Genomic DNA, 22,453 nt, shown 5'->3' with positions numbered 1-22,453 from the left:
TCTGCCTCCTCCTTGGCCAGTCCTCGCTGTCACCTGAACGCCCGTCAGCTGACCCTCGCTACTGGTTGGGAACTCTAGTCCTTGTCCTCATTCCACTTGATTCATTACACCCTGCGGTTTGGGAGGGCTTTTCAGAGCAAGCTCCTGAAGCGGGCAGAATTCCAACCTTTGGCTGAATGGATGGGGACAGAAAGAAAATTAGGGCCATAAAAAAAAAGGAACTGCTAAATCTACTGTTGTGCCTCCCTTACGATATTGAGAAGGAAAATAATTATTTTACTCTTCCAGGAGGAGTCCCCAAAGTTTGGAAAAGTGGTACTTGTAGCCACCTCCGGAAAACAAAATCATAATATTATTCTCAAAGCCCCTCCCTCTGTCTTCTGATGATTTTTAAAAACCATTTTCTGTATTTTCCATTTTTGTTCTCCTTACAAAACTTGATATTGGGCTCCAAGCAGGAGAAGATAGAAAGCCCTTTCTTCTCAGGGTGGTCCTTTCTTCTTCAAAAAGAATGGGGCCCTGAGGGGAGCAGTTGGGAGAAAGGAAACAGCTGTGCTTAGTTAGGGGCAGGGCAAATGCTAATGGGTTCAGAGTCCCTGGCTCCTTCCAAGTCAAACTGCAAGCCAGAAAGGCACCCACACTTTGCCATTCCATAAAGAGGAGACCATTCTCTTCCTTTGAGAGAAGCGTGCCATATGTTTTATCTCTTATTAGACCAGCAAACAAAGGTAATTCAATTCAAGAAAGGAGGTGTGTCCACCAAGTGTAGTAGAGTAGGGGTGGGAGAGAAAGAAGTCAAGAGAAGAGAGGAAACAGCCATGTTGAAGTATCATACACAGCCTATTTGATTAGAAGTGTCTGTGGAAACTACTTACATTCCTTAGATATTTTCAGATTTGTTTTCGTTTTTGTTTTGTTTTGTTTTGTTTTTCCTTTTCCTTTTAAGTAAGCAATTCAGTTCTTTTGGCTGGTGGTAATGGTTGCTCAAGGCTGACAAGACACCCACTGGTTTTATTCCACTGTTTTTGTTTTCCAAAATAGTCTTTCAGGCCGCTCAGATTTTTTTTTTTTTTTAGATTTCTGCTTGTGGCTTAGCTGCCTGTAATGTGTTCATGTTCACCCCTGGGGACCCTGTTCAGAATTCAGTGACCCCTGGTGGTCACAACGGAGCCAGTCCCATGTTCTCTGAGAAGCCACTTTGCCTTCCTCTCTGTAGCTAGAGTGACATAGGAAGTGTCCGTGTTTTTCATAACCCTTAGCAAGAGTCAGCATATTTTCTCCAGGCGTGCTTAGCTGCTTTGACCATAAAAGAGTTTTGGGGGAAAATCAGATTCAGGTCTTTAAGAAACGAGCCAAAAACTCCTTGAGGTGATATGATAAGCTAATGTGTCTAGAGCTACACTGTCCAGTACAGTAGCCACTACTTACATACATGTGACTATTTAAATTTAAATGAAATACAATTAAAAATTCCGTTCCTCCATGGTGCTAGGCGTATCTCAAGGGCTCAATAGCCACACGCTGTGGGCAGCACAGATATGGAGCCTTCCCATCTTTGCAAAACGTTGTATGGGACGGTGCTGCTCTAGTGCCTTTAGACATCAACATGAAAGGCAACCTCCAGGGCCCTTGCTGATACTGTTGCCCTCTGGATTGGCACAAACCAAGAAGCAAGTAGTCGGGGGGTATGACATCTCTGTGATCCCTTGGCAGGAGTTTTTAGTTGCTGGAATTTTTATCATTGTGTGTTCCTACCTTCAGTGAGTAACCATAATAAAATAAGCATGTAGAATAGTATTAAGTGTTGTAGAAACTATTTCTTTCAATCAAAAAAGCATCCTAAGTACTAAGTAATACCAGTAATAATTATTATGTTATAATTATGTTCCTGTCTAAAACGAGACAAGAAGAATAGTATACCATCCCAGTCCAGTGTGGCCAGCTTCAGAACCCACAAGTGTGTTCTCCCTAAGTGATGCTGTTTTATACATTGGTTGCCCTTGTGAAGTGTCATTAGACTATTATTTCTTTTCAGTAACTTTAAGTCAAGGTAGGGAGAGCTCTAAAGAAAAAAGCAAAGCCTATGAAAACACAGAGCTTTGGCTGCCTAGCATTTCCATGTTTACAGGATTGAAAGAACAGGACCTTTACTCTAGGTTCACAAACAAGCTCAAGTGGGAGTCAGTCAAAAACCCTAATGTTCTAAGATATGAAAACTTTATGAACGGTGACTGTTCCATGAGATGTAAGTGGTAAACTTATTGACTCCTCATTTGGCTTGCTTTGATGCAAGCTGGGCCATTGAATATGTTCCATGAGAGTAGCAACCAGGACTGTGATTCATTGTGGGACGTGGACAAGAGAAGATTAAGTGTGGGTGGGTATGGATGGGTGGACGATTACAAGGAAATCAAAGGAAATAAATGATGAGTTCACTTACTTACGGTGGGGCTGATTTTTGACAGTGAGCTAGTGATGTTAAAAAGCAACTGTCTGAGTTTAGAAGATTTTCCTCATAGGTGGGCAGATGGCAGCAGGAAACCCAGGCACTGAATTGGCATTAGCACCGAATTGCCTCCAGAACTCTGCCTCCAGAGTTTGCTTTGGCTCTGCTGGGGGTACAGCCACTGCAGATACAGAGACAGGAGCTTTTCGGGCTGTGGACTTTAATAGGTAAAGACCAGGAACAGCTTGGCTAAAAGGAAGCCAATATTCAAGGACTAATTTCAACTGGAAATGAAAGAGTAGAGACCCTTCTTTAAGGAGGGTAGGAAAAACTCTCTGGCTTTGTAGAAAAGACAGCAGTAGAGAGTAGAAGCTATCACCCTTTTTTTCTGAAAGTCATGATTGGTCAAGTTCCCCAGCTGTATGCAGGTTGATAATGAAGGGACAAAACCTTCATGAAATCCTAAGTCCAAAAAAAAAGCTATAGGTAGACTCCTGCAAAGACCAAGCCTGAAATCTCAAACGTCCACAAAATGGTCTATTGTAAACCTTGAGAACATCCTGCTGAGTTCACCCAAAGTCAGTGTTTCCCTTAACTGGTTGTTAATTTGAGGACCTTAGCAGAGATGGAATGACCTTGGGAGGCCAGCTGAGGGGCTGACTCATGTTTTAAGCATGACCTATACAAAGAGACTACATCTCCTGCAGCACTAAATATTCTTTCAGATGGTTGTTCTAGTAGGAGGGCAAGATGCTAGCCAGGAGATGTATATGTTAGACAGATGGTGTGTTTGGCTTTGTGATAGCCAGGAAGATCAGGCTGGTGATTTATTTCAGGGTTTGGGAAGGTGGAAACACAATCGATTGCATTGCTCTTTGGCCAACCACGGTCACGTGTTCATACTGCATTATTCCTCTGAAGCCAGATGCAGCCATAAATTGCCAGGTGAACTATCAGGGGACCCTTCCCAGAGACAGCAGCAGGTTACAATGCCTGAATGGCCCTGTCCTCTGAGCTCCCTCTCCGCCCTTTTGAACTCCTGTTGTTCATTCCCGTGTGATTGTTTTCCCTGTATCATGGGCAACAACAGATGTTTTGAGTCAAGGACCTAGCAAAATGCCTCCCGAGTACGTCAGGTCCTGGAGGAGAGGGATTGTATCTCTGGGACATTTTTTCTTTATTCTCTTTCAGCAACTGAACATATTTCCTTTCCATTGTCTTTGTGTTGGAAGCTATCCATTGCTCACATCACACAACCATTAGCTATAAGAACAAGAAGGCAGCCTCCAGCAGGCAAGGCCGGTTCTTAGCTGGTCAACTGTCATGTTCTGGCCACCTCTTGACAAATTCAAAGGACTTTTCCTTAATGTCCAAGTAAATCAATAAAGTAGCCCACCCATGCCATGCCTGCTTTTTTCTCTATCACATAATCAACAGCCACCGTGTTCTTAGAACTTAAAATCTGTGTTTGTCAGGCAGGCCATAAATTGGGATATTCCAGAAGAACAAACTTCACTTGCAGCACGGTGTTCAATTGCGGTGTCCGCATGTGGATGCCATGACTTAAAAAAGCTGAGGCAGTGCACTTGGGGCGGGGGGGTCAGTGGAGCCCCACCACCATAACTGAGGGCCTGGAAAGTAGTTATTTAGAGGGGCAAGGGTCGTGTTTCCTGGGGAAGTGAAGACTAAGAGTTTTAATTCTTTATAAGTGAAAATGTTTCAAAGTCAGAGGACAGAAACTGGCTGTGCTCCATCAGGGATAAAAGGAGGAAATGTGTCTAAATGACAGCAGGAAAACTTAAGTCTGGGTTTAAGAAGTTCCTGACAGTTAGAGCTGTGACCCAGAAGACATACTGCCAACATGACCTATGGAATCTCCTTCTCTGGGGAATGTAAAGCGAAGGGTGGACAGCTGTTTTGGGGATGTTTTCAGAATGGTTCCTCTGGTAGGCAGGGCTGGCCTGCTCTCAACCAGCTATTGAGGCCCCACTCTCGTTCCAGGATCATGTAATGTGTTATTTCCCCCCACTGTAGATTGACACAAAAGGCATTGGGTAGACAGTGCATAATGGGCAAGTTGGGCTGGCTGTTTTCTGGGGTAGGGCAGATCTGGGAATCCTATCTTGTTCCTAAGAACATCTTCATTGTACTCAGACCATACCATAATTCCTTTTGGGTCTTGGATTGGCCTTTCCAGGTTATTTGTTTTCCTTCTACCCTTTTTCTTTATAATAAAGTAAAGGCAGGCACAGGAGGCAGTATGTATAGCAAGTGTAGTAATAATAATGATAATGTAGCTCTTACCATGTGCCTGTTACTGTGCAAAGCACTTTACATGGCTTGTTCCATTTACTCCACCCCATTAATACTGTTATTATATCCATTTTGCAAATGGGAAGACTGAGGCATTAAATGGTTAGCAAGCAATTAGGCCAGGATTCTAACACAGGTGAGAGCTCATGCTCTGGTAATTACACTCAGTTCGGTCAGGGCTCATGTCTTATTTCCATCACTCTCTAGCAGTTTTTTTTTTTTTTTTTTTTTCCTAGCAGTAGCCCTGGACTCATTATTTCAATTCTCTGAACCTCATTTGCTTTACTAGTAAAAATGGAGAAAATAATACTTATTTCAGTGGGTTACTGGGAAAATCGCAAAAGTTAGATAAAGCATCCAGTATGATCCTGTGGTATATATAATACCTGGCAATAGTAGGTGCTCAGTTAATATCACTTTTCTTCCCTCTGCTTCTCCTCCCTACCCCTTTCCTGGGCATTTTCTGGTCTGAACCATCACTTCATGATGTCCCTGGATCTAATCAGGCCTCCCTCAGTGACAGGCAGAGCTGTTTTGCAGCTCAGCGTCCCTCTGACTGATGTCTACTGCTAATTCCTTAAATTTACATATCATCTTTCTTCCCTGGAGCTCATAGCACTTAACAGACAAGTGGGGCACAAATGATTTAACTAAGTGAAATTCAGAGGCCTGCTTGTCTTGAAATTCTGCAAACTAGTGGATTAGCTCAGATGTCAGCACTGAATTATGACCCTTCAGCTGCTCGTGCTTAGCACGCCACCAGCATTAACTCCCTGGTCTTCCAGCAGTCCTTTAAATCATGCATAGCGATTATCATCTTATTGTAAGAGAGAGAGAGGGGAGGAGAGGAAATGTGAGGAGAGGAGAGGGGATGTCTAGGGTCCCTGGGAGAGTCAGTCCATGAAACCTTTGGCCTAGTTTTAGTAACAGGATGGATAAATAGAACAGACCCAGGTAAAGCCCAGTTAGCCCAGTTCTCCACACCTCCACACATATTTTACTTACTAAATTCTAACTGTTATGCTATGATTCCCCTGCTGCTTACGATTATAAATTCACACAAGTGACAGTATTTCTGCCAAATGGTTTTCAGTCAGCAAGTACGTAGGTCTTATTTGTGAAACTGTGAAGGAAGAAGACTGAGTAATGAGCCTCTGAAATTTGGTTTCCTTTATGTATTAATTAGAAATAGGAAAGGCTTGGAAATTACCAGGACCTTGGGAGCATTTGGGGGTTCTCGCTGATGGCTCAGTGGACTGGATGCTTGTCCAGGTCACCCTGTTATTATTTTTTCACCTTCAGAAAGGACTGTTGGCTCAGGAGGGCAGGAGGGAATTGAGAAGGGATTATATGAATCTGAGGGAATACCAGAGGCTAGCCGATTCTCCCTCTGTCCTTGTTTCCAGTACATAGCCTCCTATCATTCTTTATCCGTTTAAAAACGAAAAAAGCCTGTTGCCATCTAGTCGATTCCGATTCATAGTGACCCTATAGGATACAGTAGAACTGCTGCAGACGGTTTCCAAGGAGTACCCGATGGATTCGAACCACCAACCTTTTGGTTAGCAGCCAAATGTTTAACCACTATACTACCAGGGCTCCTTTTATCCATTTGTCTGCTACTTATTCACAGGAACAAAATTGTCTTGGAAAAAAAAAAAATACATGTGTATATGAGCCCCAGTGACATGGTGGTTAAGCACTAGGCTGTTAATTTAAAGGTCAGCGATTTGCATCCACCAGCTGCTCCACGGGAGAAAGGTGTGCCAGTTGGCTTCTGTAATGTTTACAGTCTTGAAAACCCCGTGGGGCAGTCCTACTCTGTCCTCTGTCCTATAGGGTCTCTATGAGTCAGAATCAACTTGATGGCAACAGAGTATATATGTGTTGTTAGCCAGCATCAAGTTGGACCCCGACTCATGGTAACACCACACACAACAAAACAAACCACTGCCCCATCTCCATGATCAGTTGTGGATCAAACCGTTAGGATCCAGAAGGTTTTCACTGACTGATTTTGGCCTTTCTTCCTAGTCCATCTTCTCTGGAAGCAGCACTAAAACCTGTCCAGCTTTATAGCAACATGCAAGCCTCCACTGACAGATGGGTGGTGGCTGCACAAGACGTGCAGTGGCCAGGAATCAAACCCGGGTCTCTTGCATGGAAGGCAAGGGTTCTATAGGAACTGAATCACCACAGCCATATATACATGTCTGTGTGTATATATATATATGTACACACATACATATGCATACACATGTATACACACACACATATATATACGTTTTTTATATATATATACAACCATCTAGGGGTGAGGGAGAGAAGAAGTATTAAGCCCTATATGAGTGAGACCAGGATCTAACAATCTAACTGGGGCAATAAAAAAAGCCACACATGGAACAGTTAAATTATAGTGGAAGGCAGTGTGTTGTTACCTGCTAAAATCCATGGAATATAGCCTCAAATCCTTTTAAGAACAAGGCAAAATCAGTGGTACAGTCAGTAAATGCTGGAGTTGCTGAGAGAAGAGGGGATTAATGTTGCATGTGCCAGAATGGCTGGGAGAAGAACTAGCAAAAGAGATGGGATAGGTGGTGTGGTGGGAGTGAGGAATTACAGGTGAGAGGAGGAAAGGGAGCAAGGGGCCCAGCAGGGAAGCAGGTTTGCCTTGAATAGAGAGTGATTGCAAGAGCTGTGGAGCAAGGTACCTGCAGCACAACGGAAATAAAGAGCTTACAGCAGGGAGGTTAGAAGTCATTCAAGCCTCGGCTCCACTGCTCACTAGCCTCTCTAACATGGACAGGTGATATTAACCTTCCTGAGCCTCGGTTTCTTCACTTGCAAAGGAGGTTGAATAATATCTCCTTCACAAATGTATAAAACAAGACAAAACCAGACCCACTGTCTTCGAGTTGATTCTGACTCATAGCGACCCTTTAGGACAGAGTAGAACTGCCCCATAGGGTTTCCAAGGAGCATCTGGTGGATTCAAACTGCTGACCTTTTGGTTAGCAGCCGTAGCTCTTAACCACTATGCCACTAGAGTTTCCACAAACGTATGGTGAGGATTAAATGAAATAATGAATGTGCTTTGTGACCCATAAGGCATTATGCAAATAGGAGTCATAACTATTATCATTAACAGCAGTAGTAATAACATTGGGGAAGAGTAAAGCTAGGAGATCTTTGAGTGTCTAGTTTGTAGTGTCACTGTCTCCCCCCTCAGCAGACCCTTGTTGTTGGGTACAATCGAGTCAATTCTGACTCATAGCAACCCCACGTGACAGAGTAGAACTACCCCATAGGGTTTTCTAAGCTATAATCTTTATGGGAGCAGATTGCCAGGCCTTTCTCCTGTGGAGCCACTGGGTGGTGGATTTGAACTGCCAACCTTTCACTTAGCAGCGGAGCATTTAACTGTTGTGCCACCAGAGCTTCTATAGACAACTACCTTTTTAGTTATCTGTGCTAATTTTGGCCTTGAGGAGGTCACATGTTGTAGGGTACATGGACACACATGGCTCTGGATAATTGAGGAGATAAGCTGGAATCCCAAATACGCATCCTAAGCTGGCCTAATTTGACTCCCAGGGAGGATGGCTTCTGGAGTAGTAACCTTGGAGGGTCTAATGTAATGTTCAGCGTCCCTGTGGATTAAGAGAGCTGTGTGCCCATGCCCGTGCCTCAGACGAACACGATGCAGCTGACCCTGACGGGGCTGAGGTGCCCCACATTCTGTGCTGGGTATTTGGTGAAAAGTATCCTTACCATCTTGCAGAAGCGTTCAAACTAAGATGCTCCTATGTTTGAGCCCCAAAAGGGGCAGTGAGCTTTCCTGTCCAGACGCCCCTTGCCCTCTGTACAAGTGGCCCAAGAGTCCCTGCACAAGTTGGATGTGCAGGTGCAGGCCCCAGCACCCGTGTCTGCAAAGCATGGCCTGCCAGCAGTAATGGGAGCTCAGTCTTCTGCATAGCGTTTGGTGTATTTGAAAAACCGCTGAGCCAAAAGAACCATTCCCCAAACATTTGAACGGGTAAAATCTCGACTTCCCAGAATGTGTATATTCTCTGCTAAACACAAAAATAGTCTCTGTTAATGATGACAGTGCCTGTTATCAGTGGAGCTGTGTGTGCCTGGCTGAGAAAGGCCTCCAAGTTCAGGCCTTCCCAGACGAGATAGAGAACCAAGTGGGCTATCGGGCCCTCTGGAACCACCTCCACTCAGCCGCTATTCCCTGTTCTGCTTGAAGTTGACGCTGGACTTTCTGAATTGCAGTCCCAGCTCCTAGAATCCAGGCATCGTTTTGTAGTAGCATTGGTGGAGACAGAAGGTTTTAAATGTCTTCCATTTGGACAGCACCCAGCCAAGATGACAAAGGCTTGAAGCATAAACCACCTGGCCAGAGTCGTCCTCCAATTTAGCAGCCATCTCGCCCCTGTAAACTGTTCCTTTATAATTCTGGTCATTAGATTTCATTGCCCCTTTGAGGAAGCTAATGATGAATAAGATGTGGGTCTGACCTCTGAGAGTCTAGTGGGAGAAGACAAACATGTACACAGCCAGCTAAGACATAAGCCAGACTGAGCAAAGTGCTGTTTATAAAAAAAGAACGGGATCCGGAAAAGTAGGCAGAAGGGATTGATTTGACTTACAGACTTCAAGAAGGGGCTTCAAGGGGACTCAGCATTTGCATCAAGGTCCTGAAAGAGCCTTAAGAAAGGGACTGGAAAAAAAAAAAAAAAACCCGTTGCCATCAAGTTGATTCTGACTGATGGCAACCCCATGGGTTACAGAATAGAACGGTGCTCCATACACTTTCCTTAGCTGTAATTATTGGGAAGCAGCTTGCCAGGCCTTTTTCCTGCAGCACCACTGGCTGGGTTCAAACCACCAACCTTTAGGTTAGTAGCCAAAGTCCAGTCCCAGCTTTCCCCTGGAGGGGCTGTAAAGTGGTATCTTTCCCAAGCATTTATCAAGAACCAGTCTTTGGGTTTGTTTCCCCCAGATGACAAGAATTTCCTGAAGCTGCAGAATGACGGCAGGAGAGAGGGCCAGTACGCGCGGCTCGTCAGCCCGCCTGTCCACCTGCCCCGAAGCCCCGTGTGCATGGAGTTCCAGTATCAAGCCACAGGCAGCCAGGGGGTGACGCTGCAGGTGGTGCGGGAAGCCAGGCAGGAGAGCAAGCTCCTGTGGGTCATCCGCGAGGACCAGGGCAGCGAGTGGAAGCACGGCCGGCTCATCTTGCCCAGCTACGACATGGAGTATCAGGTGGGGTGGTGAAGGGAGTCGGAGAGGAGATCATTGTGATCTGTGTTTCAATATTTCAAAGGGCTGTGCCCATTCATCATTAGGGAACGTGGTTAAGCCCTGCTGTTTTCATTGTGTTTCTCCCGTTGTCATGGCAACTAAATGACACTCTTATTTGTTATTCAGAATGTGCCTATCTCTACACCCAGACTTGGTTCTTTGTTCCTCCTATTGCCTTTTATATTGCTGAAATCTTCTCCAACAAATGTTTCTTCTCTCCATTTTATTTTAGATTGCTATCAGGTAGGCTGACAAAGGCACACAGAAGCCAGGGAAATAAACACAAACAAACCCTCCACACACAAGGGAAGAGGCCTGTTGAGTCTCCTTAGAATTTGAGAAGGAAATGGGAACAAGCTCCCAGACCTGTCCCAGGGACTGTGAACACAAGTCAGGGGGGAGGAATGCTGTTTGCACTCTGTGACCAGCAGACCCAAGAGATTCCCTGACAAGCCACTTCTCTCTGCACGGCTCCACGAGTTGCTTCTATTATCTCTGTCCCACAGAGCAAGAGACTGAGGCACAGATGGGTGTACGCAGCTGTGGTAGGAGTAGACACGCTGTAGAAGAGGTGACTGAGAACCAGCCAAAGCATTAACCTGCTCCTCCCCAGAAGAGAAGCAGCAACAGATGGCTGGTGAGGCGGCCAACTGCTCGCTCAGCTTGCCAGAGGACATGCGCTAGTTTTGCAGAGAGAACCTAGGGAGGGAAGGGATGAGGGGTGATTTGAGACCACAGAGCAGAGGGACTCCCGTGTGGAGCCTGCGGTCACTGTCTCTTGAGGTCATAGGGTGTCCTGAGATCCTTCCCACCCCCACCATTGCCATTGAGGCGATTCCTATTCATAGTGACCCTATAGAACAGAATACTGCCCCCATAGAATTTCCAATGTGGTAATCTTTACAGGAGCAGATCTGCAGGTCTTTTCCCCCTCAGAGTGGCTGGTGGGTTCCAACAGCTGACTTTTCGGTTAGGAGCCAAGCACTTAACCACTGCACCCCGGGGGCTCCTTCATGCACTGGGTTATAAGTACCTGTTTGCATTTTAGTCTCACCCACTAATGGTGAGCTTCTGCAGGCAGAGGGTCTTGACTTATTGCATTCTATAACTGTCCTTATGCCTGGCACCTAGTAGGTGCTTAGTAAACTATTAGCGAAAGAACAAATCCTTTCCCTCCTTGTGGTAATCATGGAGCCGTAATAATGGAGCCATAAGGCAATGTCACCCCCAAGGGGATCCAAACCTGTGTGCTGTATTTCTCAGATTACCCCCACCTGCTCATGTCTTCTGAGTTTTCAAATGCCAGGATTGGTCATTTGAAAGGTTTATGAGAAAGGAACCTCAAAATTAGCTAGGGAAATTTCAACTGTCCCTTAAACACACCCCGATTGTGGTCATTTTAATCAATACATTCTAGTTACTGGACAATAATATCCATCATCTTGTTGGTTTGGTTTTTTTTTGTTTGTTTGTTTTTTATTCCCTGAAATATGCATTTGATTTGAACTAAATCTTTTTAAATTAAGATTTCAAATGCTGTAGCCATGTGGTCAACAGATGTGTACCAGGTGCAGGCATATGCACACTCATTTATGTACTCCTACACCTACACACACACACACATTTACGTACTCTTACACCTACACACACACACATATTTACATACCCACACACATACACTTTAAACTACAGTTAACAGAAAATTAGAAATCTTTGCACTGTTTGGGCCAGGAAGCTCGGTTAACATTGACTCTTGTTCTTCTGGCTTCTAGATTGTGTTTGAGGGAGTGATAGGGAAAGGCCGTTCAGGAGAGATCGCCATTGATGATATTCGGATAAGCACTGATGTCCCGCTGGAGAACTGCATGGGTGCGTGAATATCCATCTCTTCATGGCTTGTACAAATTAGACACCAAGGGCTGGGATATACAAGAGAAGGCTGCATGCCATTTCAAACACGGGGTTTAGCCAGCAGGGAGGGCATCTGCACTCCATGCAGGAGCCAAGGTGTGGGTGTGGTTGCATCTTAGGCTGACTTCAGGATGGGAGGATGGAGATGAGGTGAAGGCTTATATCCCTGGCCCCAGTCAGAAATAGACAGGCACTAAGTTTATGGAGATCCAGGGTGCCAAGACCCCATCAACAAACTCCAGCTTTTAGCAAAGAAAATGCTAGAGGACGAGAGCAACTGCCAGTCAGAATTACATGCTGGGAAGGTTTGATGGATTTAATGGAAGCCTTCACTGGGGTCTAAAAATAGTGCATATGTTATGTAAGAGTGATAACACAATTACCTGAGTAGTTCTTTTACATGAATGAATTGCCTCCCCCTGAGGAATGGGTCACTCCAAGGGAACACAGACCATCTCCCACCAGAGCCACGGACGTCCCCAAAAGCGAGAGGGCAATCCTGAGAAAGACTGGGACCCACTTTCAGTCAGCAGAGTGACTTTAATAACTCACCAAGTGCTTTTCTTGGCACAAGGTCCTGGGCGTGTGTGCGCCTGGTGATGTCAGAAGCACCTGGGACCGCCCCAGTCCCTCCGGGCACCTCTCAGGCCTTGGGCATCTAAAAGTAAACCAGGCTCTGAGAAAGTAATCAGTGCTAAGTGACTGATTACAGTGCTTCGGGGACCCATTACTCCATGAAGGACTTTCTGTTTGAGATTGTCTCTCCACCCACCCTGCCCAGTGATGATGACGATGAAGCGTTAGCCAGTCTGGAACACGTGCAGGACACAGGCAAATTCGGACGGTATTATGAAAACACCTAAGCTACCTACTTCATATCCTGTGTTCACCCATGGTTTCTTCCCCTTATCTAACTCAAATTTTTTTGTTTCTTTTTTTCTAGAACCGATCTCTGCTTTTGCAGGTGAGAATTTTCAAGGTAAAAAAAATTTTTTGCATGTCTTTTCCTTTCCCCCATGTGATGTGAATTTGATGGAGGGAATAAACGTCCAAATCTGGCAACTCTTGCAATAGAAACTAGACTCCATACCTTCCCAACACTAGATGGCGCCAACAACACCTCTAGATCCAGGGAAGGAGGGATTGAGATTCTCCCTGTCCCTTGTTTAATTAAAGTTTAGAAACCTATAATAGAGACAAATAGGTTACAGATAAACCTTTCAGCCTTGCATTGTCCAGCGGGGAGCAATGAGGCTGAAAATGCATGAGTGGTGAGAAAGGAGAAGCTGTGGGAAGACAGAACCAAAAAAAAAAAAAAGCAGTAAATTCAAAGTGAAATGAGGTGGCAATGATTTATTTTAGCCTGGAGAGGGTTTCTTTCCAGTTCCAGGGTTCCAAGGCAGCAGTTGCAATTAACCCTCAGTGAGGTGCAGTGACTGGTAGTTGTGTGAGGGAAGAAAGTTAGGGAAAAGTCACAAGGAATGATTATCCTGAGCAAAAGTTGCAGAATTCAGGAGCTGGTGTCTGGTAAAGGGAACATTCGATGACTGGAGTTAGAGCCCTTTAAACACAGGACTGGCCCGAAAAAACAGAAAAAGGGCATTTTCTCCTTTATAAAGTAGAGCACAAAGAGAAGAATTTGGGATGCTTGCTTTTCTAGGGGAAAAAAAAAAAAAAGGCCTCCAACCTTGGGTGATGGTAAATATCTGTGCTGTTAAATATATGGGTTTTACATTTGCCCTCTTTGCAGAACAACTGATTGGCACAGCTGAAGTTTCCACCCAGGTTCTGAATGCTAGCGTTATCAGAAGCCACTCTAAATGCATCACATCCCTGCATTTGGCCTGAGTGTAAAACCATAGTCAGAGACACTCACCCTCACCCAGTGACAGGGAGTTTTTATAACCCATTTTATCCAGGCAATTGTGAGGGATTGTACTGCCTGGGTTTAACCCCACAGGTGACAGCTTTTCAGAGATAAGGGAAGTCATTTTTATATCTGACGTCTAGACTTGTTATCTTGACCCTCATTAATCTGTCCAGCTCGTGGCTAGAGAGAGATGAATTCCTGCTTTGCCACCTAGCTGTGCTCTCTGACTTCGAATTATCTCGCCTAATTCGCTACCCATCACGCACAGCTCTGAGATAGTAGATGAGCAAGGAGGCAGCAGGGTGGAAGAGAGTGATAGACCTAAACAGAATATATTTTCTTTCTCTCTTACCTGTCCATGCTTCCTTGAGCCCCATCCCCACTGCCCATTCTGCATTTTAAAGTATTAAGAGTCTTCATATATACATGTTGGTACTCTTTGTGTGTGAGATCTATGTGAATGCAAATCCAAAGTATTGGAGGGAAAGCAAAGAGCAAAACCGAACAGCTTGGATTACAATTGAATTCAAGTTCTAACCTTCGGAACCCAAGGTAACACTCGTGTTGGTGAAGTAAAACCTGCTTATGTTTTTTCATGTGATTCTTATTATGTTGTTGAGACTCAAAACTCCCAGGAAAGGCTGGTTAAAGTCTTGCCAATGACTACCATAGACACTGTTTTTTTGTGAGCTTGCGTGTCCTGGCCCAAGACTGACAAGTGTGGTGGCTAAGTGTTTCGCTTCTGTAAGAGAATAAACAAACCAGGGCACATGGGCTCTCCTTGAAGCGGTGTTTACCATGAGATTTCACAGTCTGGTCATGTTCTCTTTTCTGAAATATATAAATAATACATAACAGTATCAGAACAGCAGTGCTCATTTAGCCAAAATAAACAGAGGGCTTAGTGTCTTGAAGGTAAGAATTTCCAGTGCACCTACGATGGGCTGGCTAGGGGGTTGAGCAAAGGCAGTTCAGGTTGTTGCATAGATTGGTCTGTGGCTGTCATCTTGGAAGATTAGTATCTTTGGAAGGAGGGAACCCAGTGTGGGGGAGCAGAGACTTGACCAAGGAACACAGGGTCAAGACCAGAGTTGAAATTGAGAGTGACAGTTGTGATCACATTGACATTTCAAGATGGTGGCCATCCAGATGAATCCACGGGTGGGAGTTCTCTTCTTGTTGCCTGGCATGGAGCCCATTTGACCTCAGCACGCAACTCCTTGTCTTAATTCAAGTAAAGTTGTCCATTTGGGAGAGGAAGGAGGATCAGGTGCTTCATCTAACCAAGTGACCGGTGGCATAAGTTTCCTCTTCTGGTCAGGACAGTAGGGCCCCCTGTTGACCAAGGCACCAGTGCTTTGGTATCTAAGCACTGTTTGCACTGAAAGGCAGAAACAAGGAATAGTCAGGTTTGGGCAGACAAGATATGACGAAACCATCTTAACAACAGACATTTACAATGATAGTGTGTTTTTTTAATTTGTTTTTCTTTTCCATTATAAATTAACCAAGAGACAGAAGTAATCTCATTCCTTGGGAGAGACCAATGTGTACTAGGTAAATCTCTAAAGAAATGCAATAAAAGTGGCCTTTGGACCTGGGCTTATTAGGTATCCTTATCTTTTAGATTTTGAAGTATCTTTCATTTTCTGCCTCTTTCTCATTTCTTGCCTTAAAACATTTACTTTTTATTCAAATCACTTTGTGTTTTCTGCTTAGTGGGAATACTTTGATTGTAGACCATGATGAGTCAGTACGAAGAGAAACAAGGCGTGGAGGACAAGAGAACTGTGTAGGGAAGAGAGAAGAAGACAGGATGAATAAACTGTGTTGTCATGTGATTTTTAAAAAGACCTTTGTAGCTGCTGTTATGAGTCACATTTTAAACAATGTAGCCTGGATGTACATGTTTTTTTTTCTTTTCTTTTTTTTAAGCCATCACGTATCTTTTCCTGGGATTTGAGCTTCTAACAAATGAAAAACTGTGTAAAGTGGGGGAGGGTGGAGAACTGAAAAGTGGTATAATTAAGGTGAAGGATTATTTCCTCTTAACTAATACTTTCTTTTTTCAATAAAAGAAAAAAGAATAATAAAGAAGCCAGTAAAAATATATGAAGCCCATATTCAGAGTTCTGTAGTTGTTGATCCGGTGGTTATTTTCAGCAGCTCACAGTGGAAGCAAGTGTTTGTTGGTGTTAGAGCCTGTGGGCTTTGAACAAAGCATACACAGAGAGACTGGGCCTGGTACCCTACCTGTTAGAGCCCCATGGAAGCCCAGGCATGGGTGCACATGTTGAAGGTAGTGGTTAGAGTGGAGGATTCAGAACTGCTGTGTCTACCAGTTACAGATGCTAAAAGGAACATTGACATACCTCCTTTATCACTGTGAATGTGGGTTTATGGCTTAGGCCATTTCTGAGGGCCGTGGGGTCCATCTCTTGGCGTTCATTAAGTACCTCTCTGCTGAACTTCACAATTCTCATCAGATAAAGCAGGAAGAGTCCCTGGTGGCACAGTTAAGCACTTGACTACTAGCCAAAAGATTGGCTGTTCGAACCTACCCAGAGGAACCTTGGAAGACAGGCCTGGCAATCTGCTTCTGAAAGGTCACAACATCTGCACACAAGGGGTCACTGTAAATCAGAATCGACTCAACGGCAACTAACAGCAGCAACAAAGCAGGAGAAAGTGGACATCAAAGGCTGTCTCGTGGCTGCAGTGGGAGTGGAGGGGAGCAGTCTTAAGACAGAGCCATTTTTGGGTACTGGTAGGACTGGCTAGATTTTAGCTGTTTTAGGTTTTGTTGTAAGTTCTGTTTGTTTTAGTCCCAACTGGCCAATCCCTGACATCTCTGACCCCATCTCCCCTTTTCCATCCCCACTCTCATTCCCTATTGGCTGCCCCCCGAGGCTTTGTCCATCAGGACACGGACCTGGGGTTGGCCTCAGTGTCCCTTTCTCCCACGGCTCTCTCTACTAGAAACACTTCAGAGACGCGGTGAGGGTTAAATAGGGTTCTTGCACGTAATCCACTGATGAAAGGCAGAGAAGTGTTCTTAAACCCTGCCGGGGGTCCAGATAGGCAGCTGTGGTGTGTGAATCCCCCTCCTCGGGGCCCCCCACCCACCACATGTCTCCAGCTGCCAGATTATGACTAGGTGTTGCTGAGCGAGGAAGCATGGAGATCAGATGTATGTAAACTGGGTACTGCTTGGCTGCCATCACTTGCCTGGGGTGGGCACCAAGGCGTTCTTTGTGAGTTTGCTGCCTCCTGTCACAGTGGCCTGACTTATCCCCTCTCCGAAAGTTTACCATTAATCTAAACAACTGCCAAGATCAGTTTGTCTAAGGCGAGAAGGAAATTTTTTTCACCAACTTGTTCCCTCTGCAAAAGCACAAAGGCAAGCCTTCGTTTAAAGAAAGTAGCACAAGCGCAGGGGACGATCGTGGTTCAGTGGTGGAATGCTTGCCTTCTGTGCAGGAGATTGGGTTTGATTTCTGGCCAATATGCCTCTTTCACGGCCACCACCCATCTGTCAGTGGAGGCTTGCATGTTGCTGTGATGCTAGACAGGTTTCAGTGGACCTTCCAGACTAAGGCAGACTAGGAAGAAAGGCCTGATAACCTACTTCCAAAAGTTAGCCAGCAAAAACCCTGTGGATCAAAATGGTTTGACCCACAACCAATGATGGGGATGGCATAGGACTGGGCAGCATTTCATTCCGTCATGCATGGGGTCACCATGAGTCAGGGGCTGACTCGACAGCAGCTGACAACGACAGCAGCATACGCACCAACAAAATGATGACAAGCATCCGAGACCTCAGCCAGTCGCAGATCTGAATGTGGTAGGCATGGCAGTTTAGATGGAGAATGTTAAAGCGCTAACCTAGTGGAAAACCTTCTGGTGCACCCCCCAGACGCTGCTCATCAGGCAATGGGAAAAAGTCATCTCTCAGCGATACGTTGCACGTTTACATTCTCTTTCCAAACAGATCAGTGGCCGTGACTACATTCTTCTACTATCTTCTGTAAACTTTCCTGGAGGATCTACCTTTTTTTTTTTTTTTTTAAATCTCACAAATTAAATAAACCTTTTATCTGAAATGCCCCTTCACCAGCCACTTCATTTCAACCTGTACAGAAAGGACTTCGTAGACAGGCCAGGCCTAAAACATGTCTTATTTGCAAATGAGGTTTTTTTTTTTCCCCTCCTTCTCAAAAAAAAAAAAAAAAAAAAAATTTTTTTTTTCCCCTGAGAGAGAAGATTTGCCATTGCCATCTTTTAAAACATTGCCTTTGGAAACCTGTGTGACTGCTCCAGGTCCAGATGATACTTTGTAAACTTAGCCGTAGGAGATGCTTTGCCTTTTCAGTGACTCGGTGAGACCTGTCTTGACTGAGACACAGCAATCCTCAGGTTCAGGCAGCAGCAGGAGGCAGAAAGAGGAGGCTGCTTCCTGTTCCATCCCTACTTGGTTAGACTGGGGGGTCCATAAACTTTTCCTGTAAAGGGCCAGATAGTAAATATTTTGGACTTTGTTGGGCATAGTCTTTGTTGCAACTGCTCAACTCTGTCATTGTCATGTGAAACCAGCCAGAAACAATACCTAATCGAATGAGCATGACTGTGTTCCAATAAAAACCCGTTTCTGTGGAGTCGATTCCGACTCACAGTGACCCTAGAGGACAGAGTAAAACTGCCCCAAAGGGTTCCCAAGGAGCTGCTGGTGGATTTCAACTGCTGACCTTTTGGTCAGCAGCTGAGCTCTTAACCACTGCACCACCAGGCCTCCTCTAATAAAACTTTATTTACAAAAACATGCAGCGGGCTGGTTTAGCCTACAGGCCATAGTTAGCTGACTCCTGGATTAGAGCATAGGCTGAGCATTCTGTCCAGCTGGCTGTAGTCCTGGCTGTACCACCTACCATCAGCGTCAATGTGCGTCAGGGGCTCTGGACCACTAGTTGAATTTCACTGTGTGCTTCTCTGCGCACCTCCTCAATTTTCCTCTAGACGACACCATGAGAAAACCTCTTATCCTCTCACATCCTCAGGTCCGACATCTGAAAATGAGGAGGATAATAGTAGGTACTTCATAGATTGTCATGAGGAGTAAACAGGATGATTCTGTGTAGCGCATGGCCCAACGCCTCGCACACAGGAAATGTCTGCTCACTGTAGCTATTGTTATGGCTACATTTCCCCATTGCTGATTAATTCAGTAACCTTATTTTCACAAGAGAAATGGAGAGAACACTCATACTATGTAATTTTTTCCTTATTATCTCCCATGTGTGGCTTCTCAGAATTTATTGGTTCTCAAAATTCAAATCTTTGCATTCGCATTGCCCCTTTCTCCAGAGGACTCAGACCGTTACAGGTGGAAGCCTGCTCAACCTTGCAAGTACACTTGGAGCTATTGACTATTTAGATATCTGTTTCTCATTATCTCACACAATGAAAAAACTTGGTAGAGAAATAGGTAGGGGGTGGAAATTAATGAAAAATAGTTCAGGAGTTGAAAGTATTTTCCAATTAAAAAAAAAAAGTAAGCTGAAGAAGCTGGAACAATCCAAGGGCAAGTTCAGGTCATCTCTTCACAAGCTCTGGGTGAGGCTGAAGGCTCACACATGCTCTTTCATCCATTTGGGGGCACCTGGTCCGGGCTCCCTTTTTGTAAAGCAATGTATCAGCCACCCCATATGGCTGAGGAGGCAAGTGAGGCTAAAATATAGCCACTTACCAACCAGGGCCCCTGGTGCAGGTAGCATCTGCCCAAAGGGGACACCCCTTTCCATTTTCACATAGAAGCATGATATGAACTAGCAGAGTAGTGTCTAGCACTCATTGTGTCTAGTAGTGTCTAGTCTCATTGTTCTGTGAAGTGCCAGTGGGTCACCAACGTTTACCAGCGAGTCTGAAAGTTGATCTAAAATATATTCCTCTGTCTATCCATCTGTTCATCCATTCATCCATTGTCTTAGTTATCTAGTGCTGCTATAACAAAAATACCACAAGTGGATGGCTTCAACAGAGAGAAATTTATTCTCTCATACTCCAGTAAGCTACAAGTCCAAATTCAGGGTGCCAGCTCCAAGGGAAGGCTTTCTTTCTCTGTTGCCTCTGGAGGAAGGTTCTTGTCATCAATCTTCTCCTGAACTAGGAGCTTCTCCACACAGGAACTCTGGGTCCAAAGGACACACTCTGCTCCCAGTGTTGCTTTCCTGGTGGTATGAGGTTCCCATGTCTTTCTGCTCACTTCTATCTTTTATATCTCAAAAGAGATTGCCTTAAGACACTATCTAATCTTGTAGATCTCATCGATGTAACTGCCACTAATCCATCTCATTACATTATAGTGACAGGATTTACAACGCATAGGGAAATCACATCAGATGACAAAATGGTAGACAGTCATAATACTGGGAATCATGTCCTAGCCAAGTTGACAAATATTTTTGGTCGACACAGTTTCAATCCATGACATCCGCCTATCCATCCATCCATCTGGCATTCACTGGATTACTACTATTATCTGGGAAGGTGCTTTGCTTCGAATGAGATTTAGCCCCTGCTGAGTTGTCACGTCCTCTTCTCTGGCACAGCCTCATTAGCGTACAACCCTTGAAGGCTGCCACAGCACCGGACTCCAAACTGGCACAATCCACCTGCCCTTGGGAACTGACTCTCATTAGCCAGAGAATGTTCAAGGAAACTTCTGGCCCCTGACTGCAGGTCACCAAAAAGTTGTTTGTGGGGGATGAGAGAAAGGTTGTTAGGTGTATCCTCTCTTTTCTAACCCCCTTAACATTAAAAACACAAACTCACATAGTATTTTTTTTTTTTCATTTCTCCAAACAAATGTCCAGTGAAAATGTTTAAGGAGCCAATATAATGTCCTTTAAATGGCTTTTATCACAAAAATTTTCTACATGTTGATCATTTCAAGTGAGAGGAATTGGTAGGGAAGGAGATTTAGTTGTCCAAAGTAGAAGTGGAGCTTGTCTTCGAAAGAACAGCAGAATTCTGAGGTGATGGGTCAGTATCTCTGATTCCGGATCTATAATCCACATTTTATGGTTTAACCTTCCTCCAGTGGGTTCCCTAGATTCTTCCCACTGGACCCCAATTTTGTTTCTGTCGTAAGAAACACTTTTAACAGTAGCATTAAAGCCTCAACCTTCCCCAGCCCCAGCACTTTGAGTCCTGGATGGTGTATTTAATGTTGAAAACCAGCATTTTGGCTGAAGGAAAGCAAACCTTTCAACTGAGAATTTGTTGTAATGGAAGGAACATGGGCAGTTGTGACTTTTCTGTTTGACAAAAATTTGTGCTTCTACCTTTGTGGTCTGGTCAGGTGTTTCAGACAAGGAGTTACTCCCTGTGGATTTACCACCTTTCTTTTCTCTGATGGATGAGCTGAAGCCTCATTAGAGGATGGCCCTCACTGTGGTGCCAAATTGCAATCAGAGACAAACCAGAGGACGCCTTTGGGCAGAGGAGGGATGGTTCTGAGGAACTTTGGGCCCATCCCAGCACACTTGGTTGTTTCCCGGGGATTCTTGCAAGCCTGCATGAAAACCCAACAGCAGGATGGTTGCCAGGCAGCAGATACTCTTGGTGACCTGAATAATGAGTTGACAACAGTTCACTGTGACTCGCAAGCTGGCCATTTCAAGGAGCCATTTTCAACGCCTTGTTTTCTCTGTTTCTATGCATAATTTCCAATATGGCAAAAAAAAAAAGTGAGAGAAAGAGAGTCCTTTCTCAACACAATAATGAAATTATTAAAAATCATAGAAAGCCCTCAGAAAATTGGGGAACAAAGAAAAAGAGAATAGGCAGTATCATGGGAGAATACAGGGATAACAAAAGGGGCTTTTTTGAGGTCCTAGAATTCTGAGAGCCTTTCCACCTCAGGGTCTATGGATGTTGCTGGGGTGGGGGGTGGGGGTGGTAGTACTGAGCAGCATGTCCTCCTTGAAGCCCTTCCAGTATTGTGGGATCTCTCGTGGCCCAAGAGACACTGATGAGTCCTTCACCTTAGCAGAGGGAGATCCCTAGAACTGGAGAAACCGGTGTCCAGGAGCTGGGAAGGTGGGCAGGCTCCAAATGAGGTTCCAAGGAAAATGTTCTTATTTTGTCCCACCTCTGAGAAGACATTATAAAGCCTGACCTACAGCTACTTCCCAAATCAAAGAGAGGAGTTCTGGTGTTCCAGGAACCATAGGAGTTGGATAGTACTAACTCAGAAATAGTTTTAGCTTCAGTTCAGTCTTTTCTTCCCCAAGCCCTTATGAGAGGCTCCGGTGTGCACGCACATCTTAGGTGGAAACCCAGAGGAGAGTGAGTTTCTCTGCATGAGGAGCTCCGAGTCTCACAGGGGAGAAACAAAAACATGAGTGAGCCCAGCCTGCCTCTCAGCCAGACACACCCACAGGGTGGGACCAACAGTACATGAAGACACCTCCTGTCCAGGGCTCCCCTCCAGGAGCATCCCGTGGGTAGAGAAGACACATCTTTCTGGCCGTCACCACTTGATACAAGCAGCTAGGGAGGCATTTTTCATGGGTTAAGCATACACCATTTTTCAGAAGTAA

General features: G+C 44.8%; 1 protein-coding gene across 6 annotated transcripts in view; it reads left to right on the top strand.

The window, feature by feature from the left end:
- The window catches only part of NRP2 (neuropilin 2), a 130,403-nt gene that overhangs the window by 83,173 nt on the left and 24,777 nt on the right, over positions 1–22,453 (top strand). For 2 of the 6 annotated variants that reach the window (XM_010602342.3, XM_010602349.3), the window contains exons 13-15: positions 9,768–10,030; positions 11,842–11,938; positions 12,924–12,959. In XM_010602342.3, coding sequence (XP_010600644.1) covers positions 9,768–10,030; positions 11,842–11,938; positions 12,924–12,959 — 396 coding nt within the window. Of the gene's footprint in view, positions 1–9,767; positions 10,031–11,841; positions 11,939–12,923; positions 12,960–15,569; positions 15,704–22,453 lie in introns of those variants that run through there. The other 4 variants (XM_010602347.3, XM_010602355.3, XM_010602362.3 and 1 more) reach the window with 3 other exon arrangements.

This window comes from Loxodonta africana, chromosome 6, assembly GCF_030014295.1.
Source record: "Loxodonta africana isolate mLoxAfr1 chromosome 6, mLoxAfr1.hap2, whole genome shotgun sequence".
Lineage (NCBI taxonomy): Eukaryota > Metazoa > Chordata > Mammalia > Proboscidea > Elephantidae > Loxodonta > Loxodonta africana.
The sequence above is the reverse complement of the archived record's forward strand: the minus strand, read 5'-3'. Positions and strand labels throughout refer to the sequence as shown.